The following is a 22,542-nucleotide window of genomic DNA, read 5'->3' on the forward strand; positions in this document are numbered from 1 at the left end:
AGAACAGTTTCGCATTTGTAAATGGTGACATTTTAGATGGTTATATAAGTACCTACATAACAGCCTCCATTTTGCCTCTTGGCCAGCAAAGCCTAGAAGATTCACTCTCTGGCCTTTTAGGGAAAGTCTGTCGAACTCTGCTATAGACTCCAGTTCTGTTTACACCGAGACTAGCTGTAGTTAATAAGAGCATTCCATTTTAAAATAGCCATGTTAGTTGTTAAGGTCTTTATTTTCTAAGACATTTCCTTCTCATGCTTAATCTCAGCCCAAAGTAAAAACCAAGGTTGTACTTATTTAACCAAATTTTAAGAATACAAATCTTTAAAGAGAAATCATTATTCTGCATTGCAAAGAACTGTTTTGATATTTTTATTAAATGTTTGTCCAAAATGGCTTGGCTATAAACTTTTTAGGTTTCATTTTTTAAAATTAAATTTGGGCCCTGGCCAGTGTGGCTCAGTTGGTTGGAGCATCATCTCATACAGTGAAAGGTTTTGAGTTCGATTCCCATTCAGGGCATGTATGGGAGACAACCAATTGATGTTTCTCTCTCAAATCAATGTCTCTCTCTCTTTCTCCCTTCTCTTTCTCTCTCTCCCCTCCCCCTTCCTTTCCCTCTCTCTCTCTCTCTCTCTCTCTCTCAAAAAAAGTATGTCCTCAGGTGAAGATTAAAAAAAATAAGTAATTTGGGACAAAAGAAATTATGAGCTCTACTATGTAATTCTTTATAAAAATTAAAGTACAGACCTAAATACACACTTTCACCATTTTCAATTTTCGGACCATTTCTCTACCCTAACCAAACTGATCTTAACCAGCTTCTCTTGAAGACATGCATACTTTAATTGGGCATTTTATCCACGTGTGAAATGTATCCTGAGACCCCCAAGAACTGAATGTTTTACAACAGAGTTTGGGAGTCTCTGTCCCTTCAGAAATAAATTCTCAAAAATCATATGCCTACTTACAAGCTGGTAAATCATTCTTTTCCATGTTCCTAAGAAGCAAAGGGTCTTAAACTTTCTCACTTTAGAATAAAGTCAACACAGCTATTCCTCTGAATGCAGAAGTTAAACAGGCAGCAGTCTCAGGATGAAGAGCCATAGAAAGGGCAGAGACAGTAAAAGTATATTTTATACAGGCAGCTCAAGACTGAAGATGGTGCTACGGAAGTTAGGAACCTTAAAAACTACTTAGATGAAAGTCAGAAGGAAGATTTTTCACCATTACAAATTTTTGGTAAATAGCTAGGAGAGAATAATGTAAATATCAAAGAAAAACTGATGAAACTGTGAAGCAATGATTATAAACAGTTTGGCATCACAGTCATATGTACATCTTTGTAGAGCATTGTATTTAATTTCATAAGTTTATTAAAACTGTTTTCCATGTTCTTATAAGTGTCTTGTGTACTATCCTCTTGTTCTTCAATTGAGTTTCTCTAAGGGTAAAGATTTTATCCTTCGGTGACTCTTCAGTAAGTTTATTACCATGTCCTATAGAATAACACAAAATAACACAGGGGACAAACTAAGGTTAAATACCTAAAATGAGTACACAGACTATCACATAAGTTCATTAGAAAAAGCAGGAAAGCAAGTGCAGACCCAGAGGCGGTCTCAGATCTGGATGCGGGGGAGGAGAGCATGAATTCAAGAGTGCACGCACTGCACAGTGTGGGACCAGCACACACGATTCCTCCTTTTTACTGATGTTATACTACTGTGTTTTAAAAAAAATCACCTTAGGTCTAGATTATAGAAAACCCGTGCTTAATACCTCAGATATTAAGCACGCTTGGTATAAAAGTGTGGTAATTAGCCTGGACAGAAGATGCTAAATAATTATGATTTTCTGCAAGTGTCTAGTATCTATTAAAAATACAATTTCTTATTTAAGCAAACAAATCTGGAAAGTGATATGGTACATTTTACTTAAAAGTGGATAATTAAATTTTGTTTTTCATTATGACCTTAGTATAGTTTTTGTTACCTATGTACAGATAAAAAAAAGGACATGTGTCCCTTATACCACAGAGGCCTTAAACGTACAGACGTAAACACAACTCTCACTCTCCACCCTAGGTTTTAGAAACCATCAATTTGATTTTCTAAATGTGCTATGCCTCCTAACCTTGTGGGACTCCCTCTGGGTATGGAAAGTGTTAGTTGTCTAAAATATATAGTAAGAACGCTGAAGACTAATGTGTGCAGGTAGAGACGTATGATTAATCTCCAAGTACAAATATAGGGAAAAGTACCTGACCATGTTAGGAATTCAATTCTTTTTTTAAAATATATTTTTTACTCAAGGCCCGGTGCATGAATTCGTGCACCAGTAAGGTCCCTCGGCCTGCGGGATCGGGCCAAAACTGGCTCTCCAACAGCCCCAGAGGGGTCCTGGATTGTGAGAGGGGAAAGGCCAGGCCGATCGGGGCTGGGGAGTGATGCGGGAGGTTGGCCAGCCGGGGAGGGGCCGTGGGAGGGTTCCAGGGCGTGTCCAGCCCATCTCGTTCAGTCCGGATCGGCTGGACCCCAGCAGCAAGCTAACCTACTGGTCAGAGCGTCTGCCCCCTGGTGGTCAGTGCACATCATAGCAAGCGGTTGAGTGGCCTTAGCATATCATTAGCATATTATGCTTTGATTGGTTGAATGGACGACCAGACATTTAACATATTAGGCTTTTATTATATAGGATTGATTTCAGAAAGGAAGGGAGAGGGAGAGAGAGATAGAAACATCAATCATTGATCGGCTGCCTCCTGCATGCCCCACACTTGGGATCAAGCCCGAAACATGGGCATGTGCCCTGACCAGGAATCAAACCGTGACCTCCTGGTTCATAGGTCAATGCTCAACCACTGACCTACGCTGGCTGGGTAGCAATTCATTTCTTTATCATGGTTACAATATTTGTTATTTGGTGCAATTTTTCAGTGTCTAAATTAAGTTACTAAGATTTAGTAGAAATCAGAGAAAAACAATGTTCTCAAAACAAGAACTGCTATCACACTACCTTATCCAGTGTCAACAGAAAAGCAGATAAACTGAAGAGTAAAAAGTATCCAAAAACCTGCTATAGGCCAGGATGTCCACAAGGCAATAGATGGCTAAATATACCCCTGACTTCACGACTAAGCTGCTGGGCGTTACCAACGTTCCTCCCTCCCATCTGCAAGCTGAGGAGCAGCCTCAGTGTCAGAGAAACAGCGGGAGACTGCGCTCCCTCTTCATGCACACTCTGCTCAGAGAAGGTATCATGTGAAATGATTTCGTTTGAAAAGCTCCGTAAGTTTACATCCTTAGAGAAAGCAACTGTCCAAAATGGAGACTCCTTTATGGGACTTCAAAGAAAGCCTGTGAATTATACTTTTTACAGTTCATTTTAATTAAAAATTTACCAACCTGTCACCAGGTCCTGCTCGATACCTGGCACCTGGGATCAGGACTGGGTCATCGTCACTGTCATCGGTGTCCTGGAGAGCAGAGTCTGTGGCTGATGTTTCCTCGGGCGGCACAGGCCCCACAGCTTCCGTCTGTGTCTTGGGCTCAGCATCAGGGCTGCTGAGATGGGCAGTGCTGTCAGCACTGGTTTGATCCGAAGTCCCTGGTTCCCAGCCTTTCTCAGACAAAGCGGTGTCTTCTGGAACCCCACAAGGACTATCAGGATTGAAGTCGTTCCTTTCTCCTGAGCTGGAATCTGACGGCTCAGATGAGAACTTGTCTGAATGTGCTGTTGGAAAATAAAGTAGTAACAGGTGGTCATGTCGGCAACATTGACTAACTTCAAAGCTGACACAGACATTTCCTAATATAAAGTGTGTGTGTGTGTGTGTGTGTGTGTGTGTGTGTGTGTGTATATGTATATATATATATATATATCGTTCACTATGACGCACACTGACCACCAGGGGGCAGTTGCTCAACACAGGACCTGACCCCTGGTGGTCAGTGTGCTCCCACAGCGGGAGTGCCACTCAGCTGACTGACGGGTGCCAGACACCTGGCTCACAGCTGGTGAGTGCAGCTGCGGCAGCTCAAGCCTCTCCCACAGACACTCCCTGTGCCCGCCCCTCCCCCATCCGAACCAGGACCAGGATTGGACCGGCATCGGGACTGACTGGGCGCAAACCTGTGGCCGCTTCTCAGTCATGGGCGTGCCAGTATCGCCCTAGGACGGGCGCGTGGAGACCGCAGCGGAGCAGCGCAAGCCTACTGAGCGGCTGCAGTGGCAGGCACAGCGGGGCCGGATGAGCAGGAGCAGCACAGCGCCTGGCCAGGGCTCAGGCTCCGCCCCGGCCAGCTGCCGCTTCACGCACTATTACATCCCTCGGGGGATATTGGACTGTCGGTTTTGGCCCCATCCAGCAGGCCACGCTGAGGGATCCCACTGGTGCATGAATCCATGCACCGGGCCTCTAGTTATATTATAATTACTTTCTAATAGAAACTAAAATATTCCCTAAACGGAGAGGAAAATTCCACAACACATCTATTTGGGAATTACTTCTGACTCTAGGAGACTAACACTTGAAGCAACTAGAGAGAAGACAGCTCACCTGTGTCTACTTGGCTCTGAACTGTGCTTTCTGCAGATGCACCTTCCTGGGACGTGTTCACATCCTCTGAGGATTCTTCAGGAGCTTCTGGGAAATAAACCAAATGATCATTAAATCCACATTGTTTTTTGGTATTTTTTTTAATCCTCACCTGAGGATATTTTTTTTCATTGATTTTCAGAGGAAGAGTGAAAGGGAGGGAGGAGGGAGGGAGAGAGAAAGAAAGACATTGACATGAGAGAAAGACATCAATTAGTTGCCTCCCACATGCACCCTGACTGGGGCTGGGATCAAACCTGCAATCAAGGTATGTGCCCTTGACTGGGAATCAAACCCATGACCATTTTGTGTGTAGGCTGATGCTCTAACCACTGAACCAAACTGGCCAGGGCCCAAACTGTTTTTAGGAAAATAAGTTCCAACTTAATACTCCAGCTCTCTTATGTATAAGTAGTTCTTAACCCTTTGGGGGCCAAGGAAACTTTAGATACTCAGATGAACTTCCCCTCAGTATGACACAAATACAGACACGCACAAATACAAACACCCTCAAGGAAGGGTGCCCAGCTGTGCCCTCAGCCTCTTCCAGAGGTGCTGGACCTTTGGGAACTAACTCTATGTGAGAATATCTGGTGACAATGATGCCTCACAGCCGAGGTGACCTGATCTTGCTTGTTTCTAATCGTCACAAAAGCTAAACTTAATACAGAGTATTTTTCAGCCCCTCAAACATTTAGCATAACCTGAACTATCTTGAACCAATAGTGCAGTTGAGCCTACTTTAAATTCTGTTTTGTCCATTAAAAACACTTACGGATCTCTTTTTTATTCCTAACTGGACATCTGCTTACCTAACTGGACAGTTGTCTTACATATATTTAATTCTTGTAAACTCTGTTGCACTAAAATATCTGTTTACTTCTTAAGAAACAGAATTCATTTATTCCTTCATTCATCAAATATTTATTGAGAATCGACTGTTTCAAGCTCTTTGCTAGACTCTTTCATATAAGCCTGCAAATTGTCCCCTCGGACGGTCGTTTGACTGGGAGTTCAACCACTTGCTATGACGTGCACTGACTACCAGAGGGTGGCGCGGAACACGGCAGGCATCATCAACGTGGCGCTGGCAGCGGGCAACAGTGGAGGCACTGCCAGCCTTGATGGGCCCCGACGAGAGCAGGACCGCAGCAAGATGGTGGAGCAGGTGAGCGGGTGGTGCCAGGTCAAGGTGGGTGTGAGCGGGGGCCCAATCGCCTCACAGATGGCGACCAGCGGGGGCAGCGGGGGGGCCCGGCCCCGATTGATCGCCCCGCAGGTGGGCGGTGGAGCAGGTAAGGGGGTGGTGCCAGGCCAAGGCAGGGTGCCAGGCGGGGCTGCAGGGTGGGGGCATGAGCTGGGGCCCAATCTCCGCAGGCCACCCTGAGGGACCCCACCTGTGCATGAATTCGTGCACTGGGCCTCTAGTATTACATAAAAATATTCTAGGAAAGTGTTCTGAAAAAGTCCCTAAATGGCACTTCCTGTATGAAACAAGATTCACTGATAACTCGTTTAGATCATATTCCTTCTTTCTTTTCCTTCATAAAACACATACACACTGTAAAAAATCAAGTCAGATACTCTGAATTCCAATGCTTGGTATAAAAACAGCAGGTGATCCAAACTGACACTGACAGTGCACACACTGTCAGTGCGGTGACCATGTTTCCTGGCCATTTGTCCACAGAGGGAAATTGGGTTGCACTGTGATGCCCCATGGGAAATACTGACAGTCCCTTCTTGGTGAACCTGTCACCTATTTATCAACAGTAAGAGCTAGACTACAGGAAAAAGTAATTCATTAAAAACAGGAAACCAAGGGATCCCTCAAACCATTGAGGGATCAGAAAAATGGGTGGATGTCCATTGTTGGGGATTGTGACGACAAAGTGCGGCCACGGCTTACCTGTCTCGCTATCTCCTGCTGGAGGCGGCTCCGAGCTCTGTGGGACCAGGGACTCCTCCTGACCCTCTGGTTTGCTGTGGGTCCCGTTCCCTCTAGAACTGGAGGATGTACTGCTCCTGTCATCAAAACAAAGCGAGTGGTCCCACCAGTAAGTTAATAATAAACAAAAATTCAGGATCAAATAAAATGTAGGGTGTATTATTTTAATAGCACTTAGAAAATATCACTTTTGATAATCAAGGTGACTACTCTAACCTACTTATCTTAAAAAGGAGACCTAGAAATACAAAAGGACCGCTTCCACACTGTTTTAATGCTTCTATGATCGGCTTCACATTTCTACCCAGCTCTCTCTTGAATTTTATAACTTAATTACATTGTCTCCCTTCTTATCCTCACTCAGGATGGTTCACCCTAATCCTTACAGATTCTACAGATTTTGATCATATGCCCGATTAGACTTTGTTGTTCTAGCCTACTTTTTATTTTTTTTCCCTAGGCTACTTTTAAATTAACACTTTAAAAAGACCTAGACATTTCTTTGGTCTTTGCACTGCTCTCTGCAGACCACTTCCAGTTTGGCCTGTTGTTAATATGGCAGGTGACTGGGCACCAGTTTGTAGAAGCCCAAGACGTTTTCTTGTTAGTTTTACTACCCACCTGATGATGGCCATAATCCTGTTAGCATTTTTGGTGAGAGCAGAACGCTAGACCAATTTAAATAAACAACTTCAATGAATTTCTGTGACGACCAGTCATGGCATCACATATTATAGGGAGGGAAATGAAGTGGGAAAGAAAATAGAGGAAAATGTATCTGACTCCGATTAAAATTAAATTAACAGAAATGCGACAATTTCTCAAATTTAGAATAAATGTGAACAAGGAAATGAAACTTAAGAGTTACGATAACTTAAAAACCATTAATTATAGACAAGTAGCAGTGACTCAGTAAACAATACAAATTATCATGAAATTTTTGGCCAAGATTTTATAAAAAATGCTTTCAGGCTAATTTATTTTATCAAAAATGCTTTTAGGCAAAAGTCAATTTATTTTTTTTAAAAAGGCATCCATGTATAATCGGAATTAAAAAAAAAAAAAGAATGTGTATCCATCTGGGTAAATTCCCAGAGAAAAATGTCAGAAAAAACAGGCAGTGGCGTAAGTGTCATTTCAGAAGCATTATTGTCAGTGATTCTTTTGTGTTTTTCTGTAAATTCTGAATTCTTTTTTGCAATTAATATGTATTTCTTTTTAACCAGAAAAAAGTATATAGTCACTTGGGTAAAGAGAAACTAATGTTGTATTTCACTGAGAAAACTATGACACAGGCATAAATAAAATGCTCATGTATAATAGTTATGATGATTAAAACATCATGGCACTGATGTAGGAATTGAGAGCCATTAGTGGAAAAGACAAAGTAACCAAGTAAGTAAATTTAGCATATGTTAATATGGCATTTTAAATCACAGAGAAATGAAGAGATTGCTCAATAAATGGGACTGGGACAAAGGAACAACCATGTGGAAAAATTAAGCTATAGCTCTATAGCACACTTTATGGAGAAATAAGTTATCGAAGGGCTAAACATATAATTTTTGATATAAAATCATAGAAATTAAGAGGAAAACAAGAAAGCTTTCTCCCTAATCCTGGGAAGGACAGGCTTTTTCTAGGCATGAGCTCACAGGCTGTAACCGAGAGCAAAACCACCATAAAAACTGTGACACAACCAACTGGGGGAAATATCTGCAACAAAGGAAAGTCAATGGTATCACCCCACTTACTCCTGTAAGAAATAAACACCTTTTATAATTCAAGAAGAAAAAGACAAATACCGCACAAGGAAACTGCCAAGGATCTGAAAGGCAGTTTACAAAAGATGGTACTTGAGCTAAGGATTCTTTAGGGCTCGTCAATGTGCTGAGTGCTATGGACTTTTTCTGCGTGGTCTCACTAACTCTACAAGCACCTCTGAAGTGGGTTCTATTAAATATGCCCATTTTCAGGTGAGAAAACGGGAGTCCAAGCTCTTAGTCCATGGGCTCTACTGCCTCATTTGTCCTCAAAGAAACTAAACTAAGAGTAGGACGCTGTGTGGCAGAGATGAAAAAGACTGCATCCTTTCTTGAATTTTTTCTTACAATGAATATTGAATACTCGCATAATCAGAAAAAAGCTAATTACTTCCTTGATAAAGAAATAAGAAACTGGTAAGAGAATATAATTCACGGTCAGTTTTTAGAGATGAAAAAGTTCAAAAGAAGAGGGACTGAACCTTTTTTTCTTAAAAAAAAAAAAAAAGTGCTCAGATGAGATTCTTTTTAAGAAACCAGCCCTTCTGTCCAGAATCATGAGAATAGAAAAGACAAACAGAGTAAGGATGATAATCTTCTGTGATCTTAAATTATATATTAAGAGAAAGGGCCAGAGATATCCTAATTTTAAAAAGCAGAGGTCAAACGCTAGGGCTCATAAAAACATTCTATTGACTGCACCTTCAAATACATATCCAGAATCCAGTCTCCTCTTACTACCTCCCCTGTGCCGTCTGCCCAAGACACCAGTGCCTCTCACCTTGCTAGTGCCACAGCCTATTCTCTGATCTCCCATCTCTACCGATGGCCTATGTCTACACAGCAACCAGATATCCTCTATCTTTCAAATGTCCTCCTCACTTACTTGGCTGACCTTTTCTGCCACTGCTCTCTCCTTTGGTCACTCCACTCTGGCTACACATCTAAGCTTCTCTTACAGATCCTTACACATAGTAGGTCTGCTCCTGCAGAGCCTTGTGCTGGCTTTCTCTCTGCTCATCCCCAAGCTGTGCACAGCTCACTCCTCATCCTCCCAATGATGCTGTCCACCCTGTCAACCACCCTCATCTGCTCTCTTTTCTTCCAGAGCACTTAGTACTTGAATGTATTATATAATTCACTTATTTATTATATATATTGTCTGTCTCCTCCACCTAGAATGTGAGTTCCTACAGGACAAAGGTTTTTTCCCCCCTATTTTTTTCACTGATGCACTCCCCATGTCTATAACAGTGTCTGGAACATAGAAAGTATTCTATAATATTTGAATATACTACTTAATCAAAGATTTTAATGTAAAGTACATACACACATAAACACAAATAGAAGCCAGTGAATTGGAATACATAAATATTATTATCATATGAACATATAATTAATTATATATTACTAAATATATAACTATATTATATATTATTTATGCATATTATATATACTAACATATGTAACATAATAATTATATGGATATGCGATTAAGTATGTTAATATATTAATTATGTCAAATAATTAATATATTGGTTATTAAATGGTTAATATAATTACTATATATATGTAGTTATGTTAATACATAATTAATGGTATATTAGGAAAGATCAAGTTACTTTTATATTTATCAATATTAAATAGCAAGCCGAAGCCGGTTTGGCTCAGTGGATAGAGCGTCGGCCTGCTGACTGAAAGGTCCCAGGTTCGATTCCAGTCAAGGGCATGTACCTGGGTTGCAGGCACATCCCCAGTGGGAGGTGTGCAGGAGGCAGCTGATCGATGTTTCTCTCTCATCGATGTTTCTGGCTCTCTGTCCCTCTCCCCTCCTCTCTGTGGAGAATCAATAAAATATATTTAAAAAAAAAATTAAATAGCAATAGTAATAAATCTAAATAAAAATGTTGGAGGCACTCTGAAACAGAAGGCCATGAGACAGTGGGAAAGAATATAAGAAGGCTACATAACTGATTTTTTTTAAAGAGTAAGATTTAACTAGGTTAATGGGAATAAACATAATCAGAAATATCGTTAAAGAGAACCCATACAACCATTAAATAAATATAAAGCTCAACCTTACTAGTAATCAATTAAATAGAAACAAATGTTATTTTAAAATCAAATATACAAGTTAAAAATAAATGAATATACTGAACATTGGTCCAGAGACAGCAAAATGTGTACTTTCATATGCTGCTAGTAAAACAGAATGATATAAGATTCTTTTGAAAGTAATTTGGCAATATCTTTGACCTATATATAGTTTATTTCTGGAAACATATCTCAAATCAGTATTCTTAAAGGTAGGAAAAAAGCCTGTAAACAAAGATATTCATTATAGTCTCATTTAGTTAAATAAAAAGAGGATAAACAAATTCACTGCCCAATTAAAGAAAAATGATTAAGTGCACTGTAGTACATCTATTTGATGGGCTATATACAGGTAATGAAATAACATTTATGAAAGCTACGTAGTAATGTGAATATTTATTATACAGTTAAGTCAAATAAATGCAGGGGAGAATTGAGTACATTCAACACGATTAAAATTATGACTTAAAACTCAAAACAAAAATCATACACACACACACACACACACACACACACACACACACACGACCAAGACTACAAAAAGCTCCAAAATGCTAGGTTTATTATTTTTACACAAATGGTCTATAGGTGATTAATTCTTTTTATCTTTGGCATTTTCTATCAAAAGGAATATCCCAGAACTAGCAACATCAGCATCACCTGGGAAGTTTCTAGAAATGCAAATTCTCGGATCCCTCCTCATTCTGAATAAACTCCGAGTAGGGCCCAGTCCTCTGTTTTAACGAGCTCTCCAAGTGATTCTGAAGCACACATTATAGCAAAGCAAGGCACAAAGATGATGAAGTGCTGCAAATAATATCTAACAAAATCCTACAAAATGGCTAAGAACATCTTTACAAAAATATGAACTTACCATTCATCTGTAAAGTTCAGTTTTATTGTGCTTGTAGTTGTTCCTTCTGTGCTGTAGTGCAAACTTAAAACTGGTTCACCTGTCCCTGGTTTGGGGCTCAGCTTTTCATTATTGTTATCTGAAAATTGTGTTTAAAACATTTGAAAAAGTCTCTGAAACCAATAAAAGATGACATTTCCTAAAATTTATAAAACTTAAATTAGGTTGTCCTCATCATAATTCTCACATCTGTTATGGTTCTCACTTAAGTTCAAGGGCAAGTGTCATAGAAACACTCATATTCCAAAGCCGCACTGCATCCTGTTCTAGCCTTGTGTACATGACTCCCTTGGATTCAGATGGAAATCAGACACATTTGAGAACCACATTTCATCATTAGGGACTCAAAGAATATTAACATGCAATGACATACGTTATAAACTGGCACTTTTATTTAACAGAATGCTCACGATTTTCTACTTCAGTTGCTATAGCATCAATAGGAACTACCACAGGCTCCTTCAGAAACAGTGAGAGGATGCAAGGGCTCCAAAAGGAAATTCTTTCAAATTCATAGACATAATCTGGGGGAGGAGGGAGAAAATCTCTGGTGCTTTGTAATCTTCTAAAACTCTCGTTATTAGAACATATGTTTTGGTACTTCATCTCCTCCTCCTGGCTATTTTGTAAGGAATTTGATCCTAAATTAGAGAAATGGGAATTTCCCCTTATATGACATACTTCTATTACAAAGAACAAAATATTTATAAAATGGCAAATAAAATCAAGAAACCCTACAGAAATTGATATAGATCACTTCAAAGCCACCCTCCCAAGTATGGATATTCAAGTGCAAAATTAAATAGGGCTTTAAACTTTTTCCTTTTTATGATGAATAGCAGCTTAGGGGAGCATTAAAATACATAGGGAATACAAATTGCTCTGTAATCAAACATGTACCATTTCTGCCAGTGCCTGCGGAAAGAAAACTCTTCTGTGACATAATTGTTTTCTTGATACCAGTTCGAGGAGTGATATAACAGTATAAAAATAAGCTTTGTCTTATAAGATAACAACAAAAACAGTAACAACTTAACAAAACCCAAACTACTTAGGCTCTGTGGTCCTGATGTCCACTTTATAATAAAGGACTTCTGTCTTTTCGAATTCTGCTGGAAGACACTAGCACACTTAAGAGAGAATCTCAGAGACTCTCTGTCTAGCTTTCATAATGAGAGAGAACAAGTCACAAGACTTCTAAACAGAAGTGGAGGAAGGAAAGAGATTCTCTCCAAGAGCTGAGAAATCAAGCTGATAACACTATCTTTACCTTTGTCTCATGAGAAGTCCTCTCTGATAACATCAATTACTATTTGAAAATTAACGTGTAAATGAATTCTAACGCTGAATTCCCAAATGATAAAATCACTGTACTACTGGTGCTATGACTTCTGTCCTTGATATAAACAGCACTGGAAATAAATTAACAATCCCTTACAACGTCCAAAGATTCGTTATCACACTATTTTATAGGAGGTATTTTGCCAAATGACATTTTGATAAAATAATGAAGAGACCTTTAGCTTACATAAAGTTACCAAGAATGGGACTTTTAAAACATCTCTCCTGCCCTTGACGATCTCTGAAAATTCTGATGTTTGTTAGTCACTTGTCCACACAGTTTTCCTTTCCTCTCTAGTTCTGTTGCTGAAATTCTGGTCTCACTGCTGCCAAAGGCATGGTCTTCAGGCATCTGGAGTTGGTGAGGACAGCGAAAGACTACTCTCAGGAACACTAAGCAGCAGAATGCGGCTGGTTCTTTCATTATCTCACAACATTTTATAAAGTGCTTTGCTGTTTATTTTCATTTTAAAGTAAAGAAGGAATAAAAAGAAAACCCATGCAGGTGTGAGAGAACTGCAGGACTAAATTTCCTAGACCCACCTTGGTTAGGAAGCCTTGGGAAATTTAAATGCTACATCAAAGCTTTCCTGTAGAGTTAGAAGGAGTTTTAGATTCGCATGCTATGACTACAGGAATATAGTAAGCAGAGAGCTATCAAGAGGCCAGAATGGTGCAAAAATACCTTCTTTAAATAGACAGGACCCACCACCACCCAAAAGCAAAAAGCTCTCCGAGATGGCCACTGTTAACTAAAACCTTCTTCCTGAGGGTATCTACTATAGAGCTACTCTCTACTCTCTCATGAACATAATCTATATACTGTAAGTCATGTCAAACACAGTAGTACTCATTTAATTTAAAAATGACTACAGTTGACGTAAGTTGTTGGGAACTCAGCAGTCTGTGTAAAATTGTCCCCTCACTATCTAGGCAGAATGCACTCCTCTGTCAGCTACAAAACTTCAGACCCCCGAACGCAGGCATCTCCCTGTAGACCGCATGTAGTCAGGATGTCTCTGGGCCGAAACACTACACAGCACAGAACCCAGTTTCTCCAAGCGAGGTATGAGTGGGAGGGTCTCTCCGAGGCCCTTGCCTGTTCCATCCTGCTCTTCCCAGTTCAATGCTCCTCAGCTTGATCATTACAATCTATCAGGTTGAGTCTTCTCAGAAATAGAGTTCCCTGGCTTACTAGTAAATTCATTCATAATTTCTTTCTGATAAAGTGCATATTTTAAGCTACAAATGTCTAAGAAAAATCTGCTTTAAAGAACAGAAAAATCACATTTGTTTTATATCTACTGTATTTGAAAAAAATATTTATAACCATTTTAGTTTTCCCTAATTTGCTCTATTTGTTAGAAGTTGGATCAGCACATTCTAAAAACGTTAATACTGAAAGCCTTGCTTACATAATGCAGATATATACTACTTAAGACTTCTGCTAAACAAGTAGAGATTTAATTTAAGAGACGTAAGGTTAGAGCTTCACCTCAACACACAAACGACACTATACAAGGCACCATCATGACAGTAAGTAAACACACTGACTACTCAAGTCTCAGGAAAAAGATGTATTCTTTTTTCAACCTTTGTAGCACCTGTCACCATCTCCACTTTCCAGGTGATGAAACTTTTCTCCAGTTACCTAGTTTCCTGCAATATGAAGTTCCTACTTACTAAACTGACGTGGAATAGCTTGACTACAAAGTAGGAGTGCTTGAATAAATAACTATTTTGATTCAGAAATATCAACTGTTACTGCTGTTATTCCTCAGAGGGCTGTGTAACCCATTAATTCAGCAACACTACTATAACTGATCAACGTCCTGGCAGCCATGCTGTGATGCTGGCGCCGGCACTGGACAACTGAAGCATCTTCTTCCGGGACACTTACAGACCTCACTGCTTCTTACTCCTCTAAAGACACCAGAGGAGAATAAGTAACTAGAGTGCACTCAGCACAAAGGCAGTGCAGTGGGGAAGTCACTTTGACCTTGTCCGACACTGCTAAGTCTTCAGGAGCCGTTCTATATTGCTTAGTGACTACAGTTATGAAAAACAACCTATGACGTTAGTAGCTCAGCATGCTCTCAATCAAGGCAAATGACACCTAATTAAAATACAATGGGGCCTTGACTTACAAGTGTCCCGACTAATGAGTTTTTTGAGATACCAACTGTCTCTCGGCCAATTTTTTGCATTGAGTTGATAGAGTAATTTGAGTTAACGAGCTCCTTAACGAGCTCGGTCTCGGAACGAATTAAACTCGTAAGTCAAGGCCCCACTGTACATGCTTCAGAAGCACAATAATCCTATATAATAAAAGGTTAATATGCAAATTAACCAAACAGCAGAATGACCAGTCACTATGACACGCACTGACCACCAGGGGGCAGATGCTCAACGCAGGAGCTGCCCCCTGGTGGTCAGTGCACTCCCACAGGGGGAGCACTGTTCAGCAAGAAGCCGGGCTCACAGCTGGCAAGCGCAGCAGCCGTGGCAGGAGCCTCTCCTGCCTCCGTGGCAGTCAGATATCCCCTGAGGGCTCCTGGACTGCGAGATGGCGCAGGCCAGGCTGAGTGACTCCCACCCCCCATGTGCATGAATTCCATGCACTGAGCCTCTAGTAACCACATAAAAATCAAGACAATGTATGTCCTGGAAAGACTTCATTTTTCAGGGTTAGAGGTGAATAGTCAATATCATAAGATTCTTGACAAATTTAAAGATCTCTTCCAGAAATGGTACAAAAGCCCTTTTGTCAGGGGAATGCATTGGCTCAGAAAGAAATTTCAATATGGGCTGGAATATAATTTGAAAGCAACTTATTTCAACTTTAATTGTTTAATTAGGTATCTTCCAAGCCTTTCACAAAAGAACCACAAATTAACTTTTTTTTGGTAATGCATGTTTTCAAACCATTTAATCTGTGCATTTCTACTATGAGATTATATTCACTTGTGGTTCTAAACACACATGCTCAAAGACATACCAAAAAAATTAAGTGTGCTAACAGTAGTGCACAATATACTATTTAGAAACTAGGTTTATGTATCCTGTTTATTCTACACCCTAAATATTTCTTCAATCGCTTCACCTCTCTCCTACTTTACTTCTATCATCGGGTCAGAATCTATTACCAGGAGGACCTCCTACGTGAGTTAGTCTCTAGACAATTCTCCCTACTTGTGTGGAACAAACCAGACCAGGCTACACTCCATAATACACACCCTCCATTAGCTTCCTGATGTTCTTAAATATAAAATCCGAAACCTGAAAATGTCCAAAAGATCCTTCCCCATCTGGGTCCTCCCCCTCTCTTGATACCATGGCAAGCTCCGACCACACCGGTTGCTTCCAGTCATCAAATGTGGTTATTGGTTATCTCAGGCCCTGCCCATGCTGTCCCTGCTCCTTTCACCTGACTTAGCCTGACCCTCTCTCAGGACTCAGCTGCTAGGCCCCTACCAGAAGACTCTTTCTTACTTGTTCCCCATTGAACTCTGCTATTTTCTTTATGACACTCATCACACTTACATTTATTTGCTCATCATCTGTCTTAATGATCACAGATGATGAGCAAAGCACAGTCGTAATGATTACAGATGCTGGAGCCAAGCTGTTTGGGTCTAAATCACATCCCTAACACTTAGGCCCATTTCCTGTGTGTGACCTTAGGCACACTTAGACTAGTTTCTTAACCTCTCTTTGCTCTAGTTTCTTCGTCTGGAAAATGGGGACAATAACACTCCCTACTGTATGAGGTTGTAGTGAGGATTGAGTAAAGTAACCATACAAAAATTTCTCAAAGTAATATTTGGCACAAAAAAATGCTATAGAAGTATCTATGTTGTTGTTATTATTACAGTTAATTGACTCTCTTACTGTTAATAATAGTGTTATTGTTAATTAACTCTATATTCCAAGCTCATGAAGCATTAGCTTTATTCACTCGTGCGTCCTAGTGCCGAGCCCAGTACTTGCCACGGGTAGACAGGCATTTAAATATCAGCTGAATTAATGAAATAGACATTTACAAACATGGCTCACCACTTATTGCACTTGTCTTTACATATTTCTTGGCATTTTGGTTTCTTCTCCAATAAGATGAAGGTAGTATTAGCATTTATCTCATTAAATGAGAACAAATGCGATAATGTATATAAAATTATGAACACATTCAAAAACTCAAAAAATGTCAGTTATTTTTATCATAGACAATTCTGAGTTAAAAACAATTTAACTGGAGATATGCTGACTTGGTTGGCAGGCAAGTGGAGCAATAAGCATGTGCAGAAAAACTAAACAGGGCTTAACTTCCAAGAGAACACACAGGGAGCCTGCTCTCTGAAAGTCCATGTCTCGCCACTTCGTGTGACAAAAGACCTACATTAGGACCTGTTTTCGCCAAACGAAATCCAAAGAGGGTTTTTGCTTTTATGAAGAGAGCCACTGGCATTTGTTTTGCATGAGCCATGACAGAGGCAGCATGCACCTGAGCAGCAAGGGGCCCCATGGTCCCGGAACCACACTCGGAGCCACACTGGGCATCTCTGGCACCAAGCCGCCAGAGCTCTGCACTGTCTGTGGGCATCTCGGCTTTATCTCCATTGATTAGTGCTTCCCTGCTTTTACAATATGTTGGTGTTATTTTAGGTTTTATGTATTATTTGCTATGATTTGGTCTGGAAACGCTACAAAACTTTTCCCTATTAATTAATGGTAATTGCATCTTCATTTTATGCCATTTCGGTTTACGAAGACTTCATAGGAACCTCTTCTTTCGGAGAGCAGGGACCTGTGTATCTCTACCTGGACGTACCAGATTTAGGAGCCGGGGAGAAGGGCCTGAGTTACTTCATTCTAAGCACCTAAGTGATGATTGGTTCTGAGGAATACAGAAAATCTAGAGTGAAGTCTGATTTTACTATTTTTCTCTACAATTTAAAATATAGTATCTATAGATAAATTCCAGTGTGATGAACACTGAACTTATATTTACCATTAACACAGCAGGCTTCAATTATTAGATATTTATTTAATGAAGATGAGAATTGTCAGAGTGAATCTAATGGCTAAAATATAATTTGATGCAATCTTGTCAAGATGATATTGCTAAAATAAAATTTCAATTTGGTGACAGGTCCAATTTTCCAATTTCCCAGTCTACCTAATAAAACTAGTAAATCTGTTTTACTGGTCTCTGATCATTCAAGTCTCTTTCTGAAAGTAAATATTTATTAACATCAAAAGAAGTCTGGCCCGGCCAGCGTACTTCAGTGGTTGAGTGTCAACGTATGAACCAGGAGGTCACGGTTTGATTCCTGGTTAGGGCACATGCCTGGATTGTGGCTTGATCCCCAGTGTGGGGCATGCAGGAGACAGCCGATCAATGATTATCTCTTATCATTGATGTTTCTATCGCTCTCTCCCTCTCCCTTCCTCTCTGAAATCAATAAAAATATCTTTTTAAAAAAGAAGTCTGCTTATGTAAAATAGCACCTAGTGGATAGTTAACATTTATATTTTTAAGCCTGTGAATTAGCATTCGTATCTCTTTAAACCTGGAATAGAAAGTGTCTGCCTATAGGCTTAAATTGTACACTTCAGAGCATCACTGACTTCCGCTGAGGGATAGTCACCGTGATGAATACAAAACCACCTGCTTTAGTCATGGCTGAAATGTAAAACTCAGGCAAGTTATTTTCCTATACCCTCTCAAAAGTTAAATGTGAAGATCACAGTTTTCTTTTGCTGCTGTTGTTGTTTTAATAGAACAAGGAGAAACTGCTGACCTAAATATTTTTAAGAGGAAAAAATTGTTAGCTTTAATAATATAAATAGGCAAGATAAATAATGTCAGAAAAGGACTTTTTCCCATAGGCATAATTAGAGATATAATTAAATAAAAACTACTCATTAAGGCATACTATTCAAACTAAACAAAACACACAACAGATATCATTGTTACCAAATGGATTTTCTAATTAGCTCAGAAGGGCTGTCAGTGTGTGTACACACAACCCTAACTTCGGAGAATACTAGAATATATTTTACAACAGGATTGAAACAATCTGCATGTTGTACACTTACTTTCTTACCATTTTGTTTCTTAAAAAAGTATTTTGATAAAAGAAAATAAGAACTATGGAGAAAGTATGACTCTCAATATTTAGACTAAATATATTTTTGTTTCTAAAATGTACTTTTGTTAAAAACTCAAGATAAATAAGCAAAAACAGTAATTGCAGACAACCAGTTCAATAATATTTTCATAATTAATGAAAGAAAAACATTTTTTTTTCAGTGAAGTAAGCCATTAAAATTTTAAAATTTTTCATTAATAACATTTTTATCCTTGGTAATAACTTCAAATAAAGAAATATATATATTACCATGGAAAATTAAATTAAAACATGTAAAAGCACCTGGGGTTAATTATCAATTAAAAACACATTAGTGTTTCTTTAAAAGTATGGCAATCTAAAATATGCTTAAACAACCATTAGTTAGAGATATATTCGGAAAGAAAACTTATTAAATCTACAACTTGTTCCATTCTACAGTTTTGAAACTCACCCCCCCCCCCCCCCCACAAATATTACATTTCCTCTATCTTTTCATTCCTAATTGAGCTTACTGAAAGAGTCACCTACAGACCAATGGCTCTACTTAAAAAAAAAATCTTTCTCCTCAAACCACTGCTCTTGGCTCCATGCCACCACCTCACTGGAGCTGCAATGCCAAAGCATCGATAACCAGCCAACTGCCAACGCCATGCTTCCCATGGCACCACTGACCAGATGCCCTTGACTTTGGAAATGGCACCCTTTCTGCCCCTCCTGTCTCTCTGATCACTCCTGCCCGTCTCCGAGCTAGATTCTTTCTCTGCTTGCTCCTACTTAGACTCCTCTTTTCACTCACCCTTTTTTTTTTTAATTAAATCTTTATTGTTCAGATTATTACATTAGTTACTCTATTTTCCCACCATAACTCCCCTCCACCCAGTTCCAACCCCACCCTCTGCCCTCACTCCCCACCCACTGTCCTCATCCATAGGTGCACGATTGTTGTCTAATCTCTTCACTCACCCCCACACCCCTTTCTCCCCCCCCCCCCCCCAAGAATAGTCAGTCCATTCCCTTTCTATGTCCCTGATTCTATTACAATCACCAGTTCATCAGATTATTTATTCACTTGATTTTTAGATTCACTTGTTGATAGATGTGTATTTGTTGTTCATAATTTGTATCTTTACCTTTTTCTTCTTCTTCCTCTTTTTACAGGATACCTTTCAGCATTTCATATAATACTGGTTTGGTGGTGATGATCTCCTTTAGCTTTTTCTTATCTGTGAAGCTCTTTATCTGGCCTTCACTTCTGAATGATAGCTTTGCTGGATAAAGTAGTCTTGGTTGTAGGTTCTTGGTATTCATCACTTTGAATATTTCTTGCCATTCCCTTCTGGCCTGCAAAGTTTCTGTTGAGAAATCAGCTGACAGTCGTATGGGTACTCCCTTGTAGGTAACTGATTTTCTTTCTCTTGCTGCTTTTAGGATTCTCTCTTTGTCTTTTGCTCTTGGCATTTTAATTATGATGTGTCTTGGTGTGGTCCTCTTTGGATTCCTTTTGTTTGGGGTTCTCTGCGCTTCCTGGACTTGGAAGTCTATTTCTTTCACCAGGTAGGGGAAGTTTTCTGTCATTATTTCTTCAAATAGGTTTTCAATATCTTGCTCTCTCTCATCTTCTGGCACCCCTATAATTCGGATGTTGGTACGCTTGAAGCTGTCCCAGAGGCTCCTTACACTATCTTCATATTTTCAGATTCTTTTTTCATTTTGCTTTTCCGGTTGGGTGTTTTTTGCTTCTTCGTATTTCAAATCTTTGACTTGATCCTTGCGACCCTCTGGTCTGCTGTTGGGAGTCTGTATAATATTCTTTATTTCAGTCAGTGTATGCTTAATTTCTAGTTGGTCCTTTATCACAACATCGAGGGTCTCATTAGATTTCTTGAGGATCTCACTACATTTATCGGCGGTCTTACCAGTCTTTTCGAGGGCTTCTAAACAGTTCTTTAAAGACCTTAAAAGTGTGGTTTTGAACTCTATATCCAACAGTTTGCTTTCCTCCAATTCTGTCGTTTGTGTCCTGTTTCTTTGTCTCCGCATTTTTTTATGCTTCGCTGTGTCGATAGAGTGCCTTTCTGTGCCAAGTGTCCCAATTACCTAAGGTAGACACTCTTGGTGCACCCCCTTGTGGGCTTTGTGCACAGTCTTGTTGTGGTTAAGCCTTGATTGTTGTAGTTATCACTGTGAGGAATTGACCTCCAGGTCAATTGGCTGTGAGAATCAGCTGTGTCTGCGGTGGGAGAACTTCTGTGCTGGAGACACCCCTCTGGGGCTAGACTTGCTTCGATGGGGCTTTGGTGCTCACTGAGTCTGCCTCCTGAGTGTGTCTTTTATGGTTCCACGGAGCATAAAGCTGGATGGTCCCACTCTGACCTCTGGGCTTCCTGGCTCCTGGATCTCTAGGGAGGTGCTAATCTAGCCTTTGCCTGAGGCTATCCAGCAAAAGCCTCCCTGCAGGGCTTGGGCGGGGCGGGTCCCACGGGATCAACAGGGCGGGGTTAGCAATTATGGCTGCTCTCAGTCTTGCCCTCAGAGGCTCTGCTTCTCAGTGTCCCAGTAGTCGCTGCAAGCCCCACGGAGAGAAAGCTGCCCTAGGGTTCTGAGCGATGCCAGACAGTCCCGCTTCTCCCGTATGAGTCTGGGTCCTTAGAGACTCGCCCGGAACTGGAGCTCAGAGCCTGAGACTCCCTCCCGATTGAAAACAACCGCGCCCTCAGCCTCCAGCCCGCTCCACATGCACTCCGAACCTTAGTATTTTACTTCAGCACTGCGCCTCCTCTGAGCCTCGGTATGCTTTTCTCTTTCCTCCTAGTTGTAGAACATCCACTCAGCCAGCTTTCCTGTGGTTCTGGATGATGTCCGTTCCGTCTTTTAGTTGTATTTTTGAAGTGGTTGTTCGAGGCAGCAAACTCCCGTGTTTACCTATGCCGCCATCTTGGTTTCCCTCTTCACTCACCCTCTTATCCTCAACAATCTCATCACTCCCACCTGGAAAGTGGCGATTCCTAGTTTTTATCTCCTCAGACCTCTCTGGTGACGTCCAGAATCACATATCCATCCAACTGTCTATGAGATTGCTCCATGTGGAGATCCCAAGATACTTCAAACTCAACATATAGAGAAAATTGTGTGTCTCTTTTCCCTTATAAGGAGCTGCTCCCCTGAAATCTCTATCTTGGCTGATGGGATCACTATTTATCATCCTCTAAGACACCTGGATACCGTTCCTTTTTTAACTAAGCCAGTCTCAAAGTCCCGTTAATTCTGTTTCTTAAATATTTAAGAAATCTGTCGATTCTCATTTCCCACTACCACTGCCTCTGACTGGACGCCTCACCGCCTCTCACCTGGACTGATGCAACAGCCTCTTGGTCTTGCTGTTGCCAATTTTGCTCCCTTCTTATCAGTCATTTAGAATGCTGCCAAAATGATCTCTCTAGTACATAAATCTGGTCATGTTTCTCCCAAGCTAAAATAATTTCTATAGCAGTTCACTGCTTAAAGAATTAATTCATGTATTCACTCATCTAATAAATAACTCATTGTGAATGGATAACAGATGTGGTGCTACACACTGAATATATTATGAATAAAACAACATTTACAGAACATGCAGAAGCATGAAACAATCCCTAAAGTGTGTGATTACAAATGTTGACAAATGCAATGAAGAAAAATAGATCAAAGAGAAAGGGGAGAACGGAACGGTCCTGTCAGTTTTGAGAAAGTGCTATCTAAGTGTGGTTTGC

The 22,542-nt window shown here is 40.2% G+C and overlaps 1 protein-coding gene across 7 annotated transcripts in view; it reads right to left on the minus strand.

Moving 5' to 3' along the window:
• Positions 1 to 22,542, minus strand: part of DCAF6 (DDB1 and CUL4 associated factor 6) — an 84,561-nt gene that overhangs the window by 9,362 nt on the left and 52,657 nt on the right. For 6 of the 7 annotated variants that reach the window (XM_070396444.1, XM_070396442.1, XM_070396445.1 and 3 more), the window contains 4 exons: positions 11,280 to 11,397; positions 6,510 to 6,625; positions 4,562 to 4,648; positions 3,408 to 3,735 (listed from right to left, as the gene is read on the minus strand). In XM_070396444.1, coding sequence (XP_070252545.1) covers positions 3,408 to 3,735; positions 4,562 to 4,648; positions 6,510 to 6,625; positions 11,280 to 11,397 — 649 coding nt within the window. The remainder of the gene's footprint in view (positions 1 to 3,407; positions 3,736 to 4,561; positions 4,649 to 6,509; positions 6,626 to 11,279; positions 11,398 to 22,542) is intronic. The other variant, XM_070396439.1, reaches the window with a different exon arrangement.

Source organism: Myotis yumanensis, unplaced genomic scaffold (assembly GCF_028538775.1).
Source record: "Myotis yumanensis isolate MYYU_CA2020_CCGP unplaced genomic scaffold, mMyoYum1.0.hap1 SCAF_17, whole genome shotgun sequence".
NCBI classification, from domain to species: Eukaryota; Metazoa; Chordata; class Mammalia; order Chiroptera; family Vespertilionidae; genus Myotis; species Myotis yumanensis.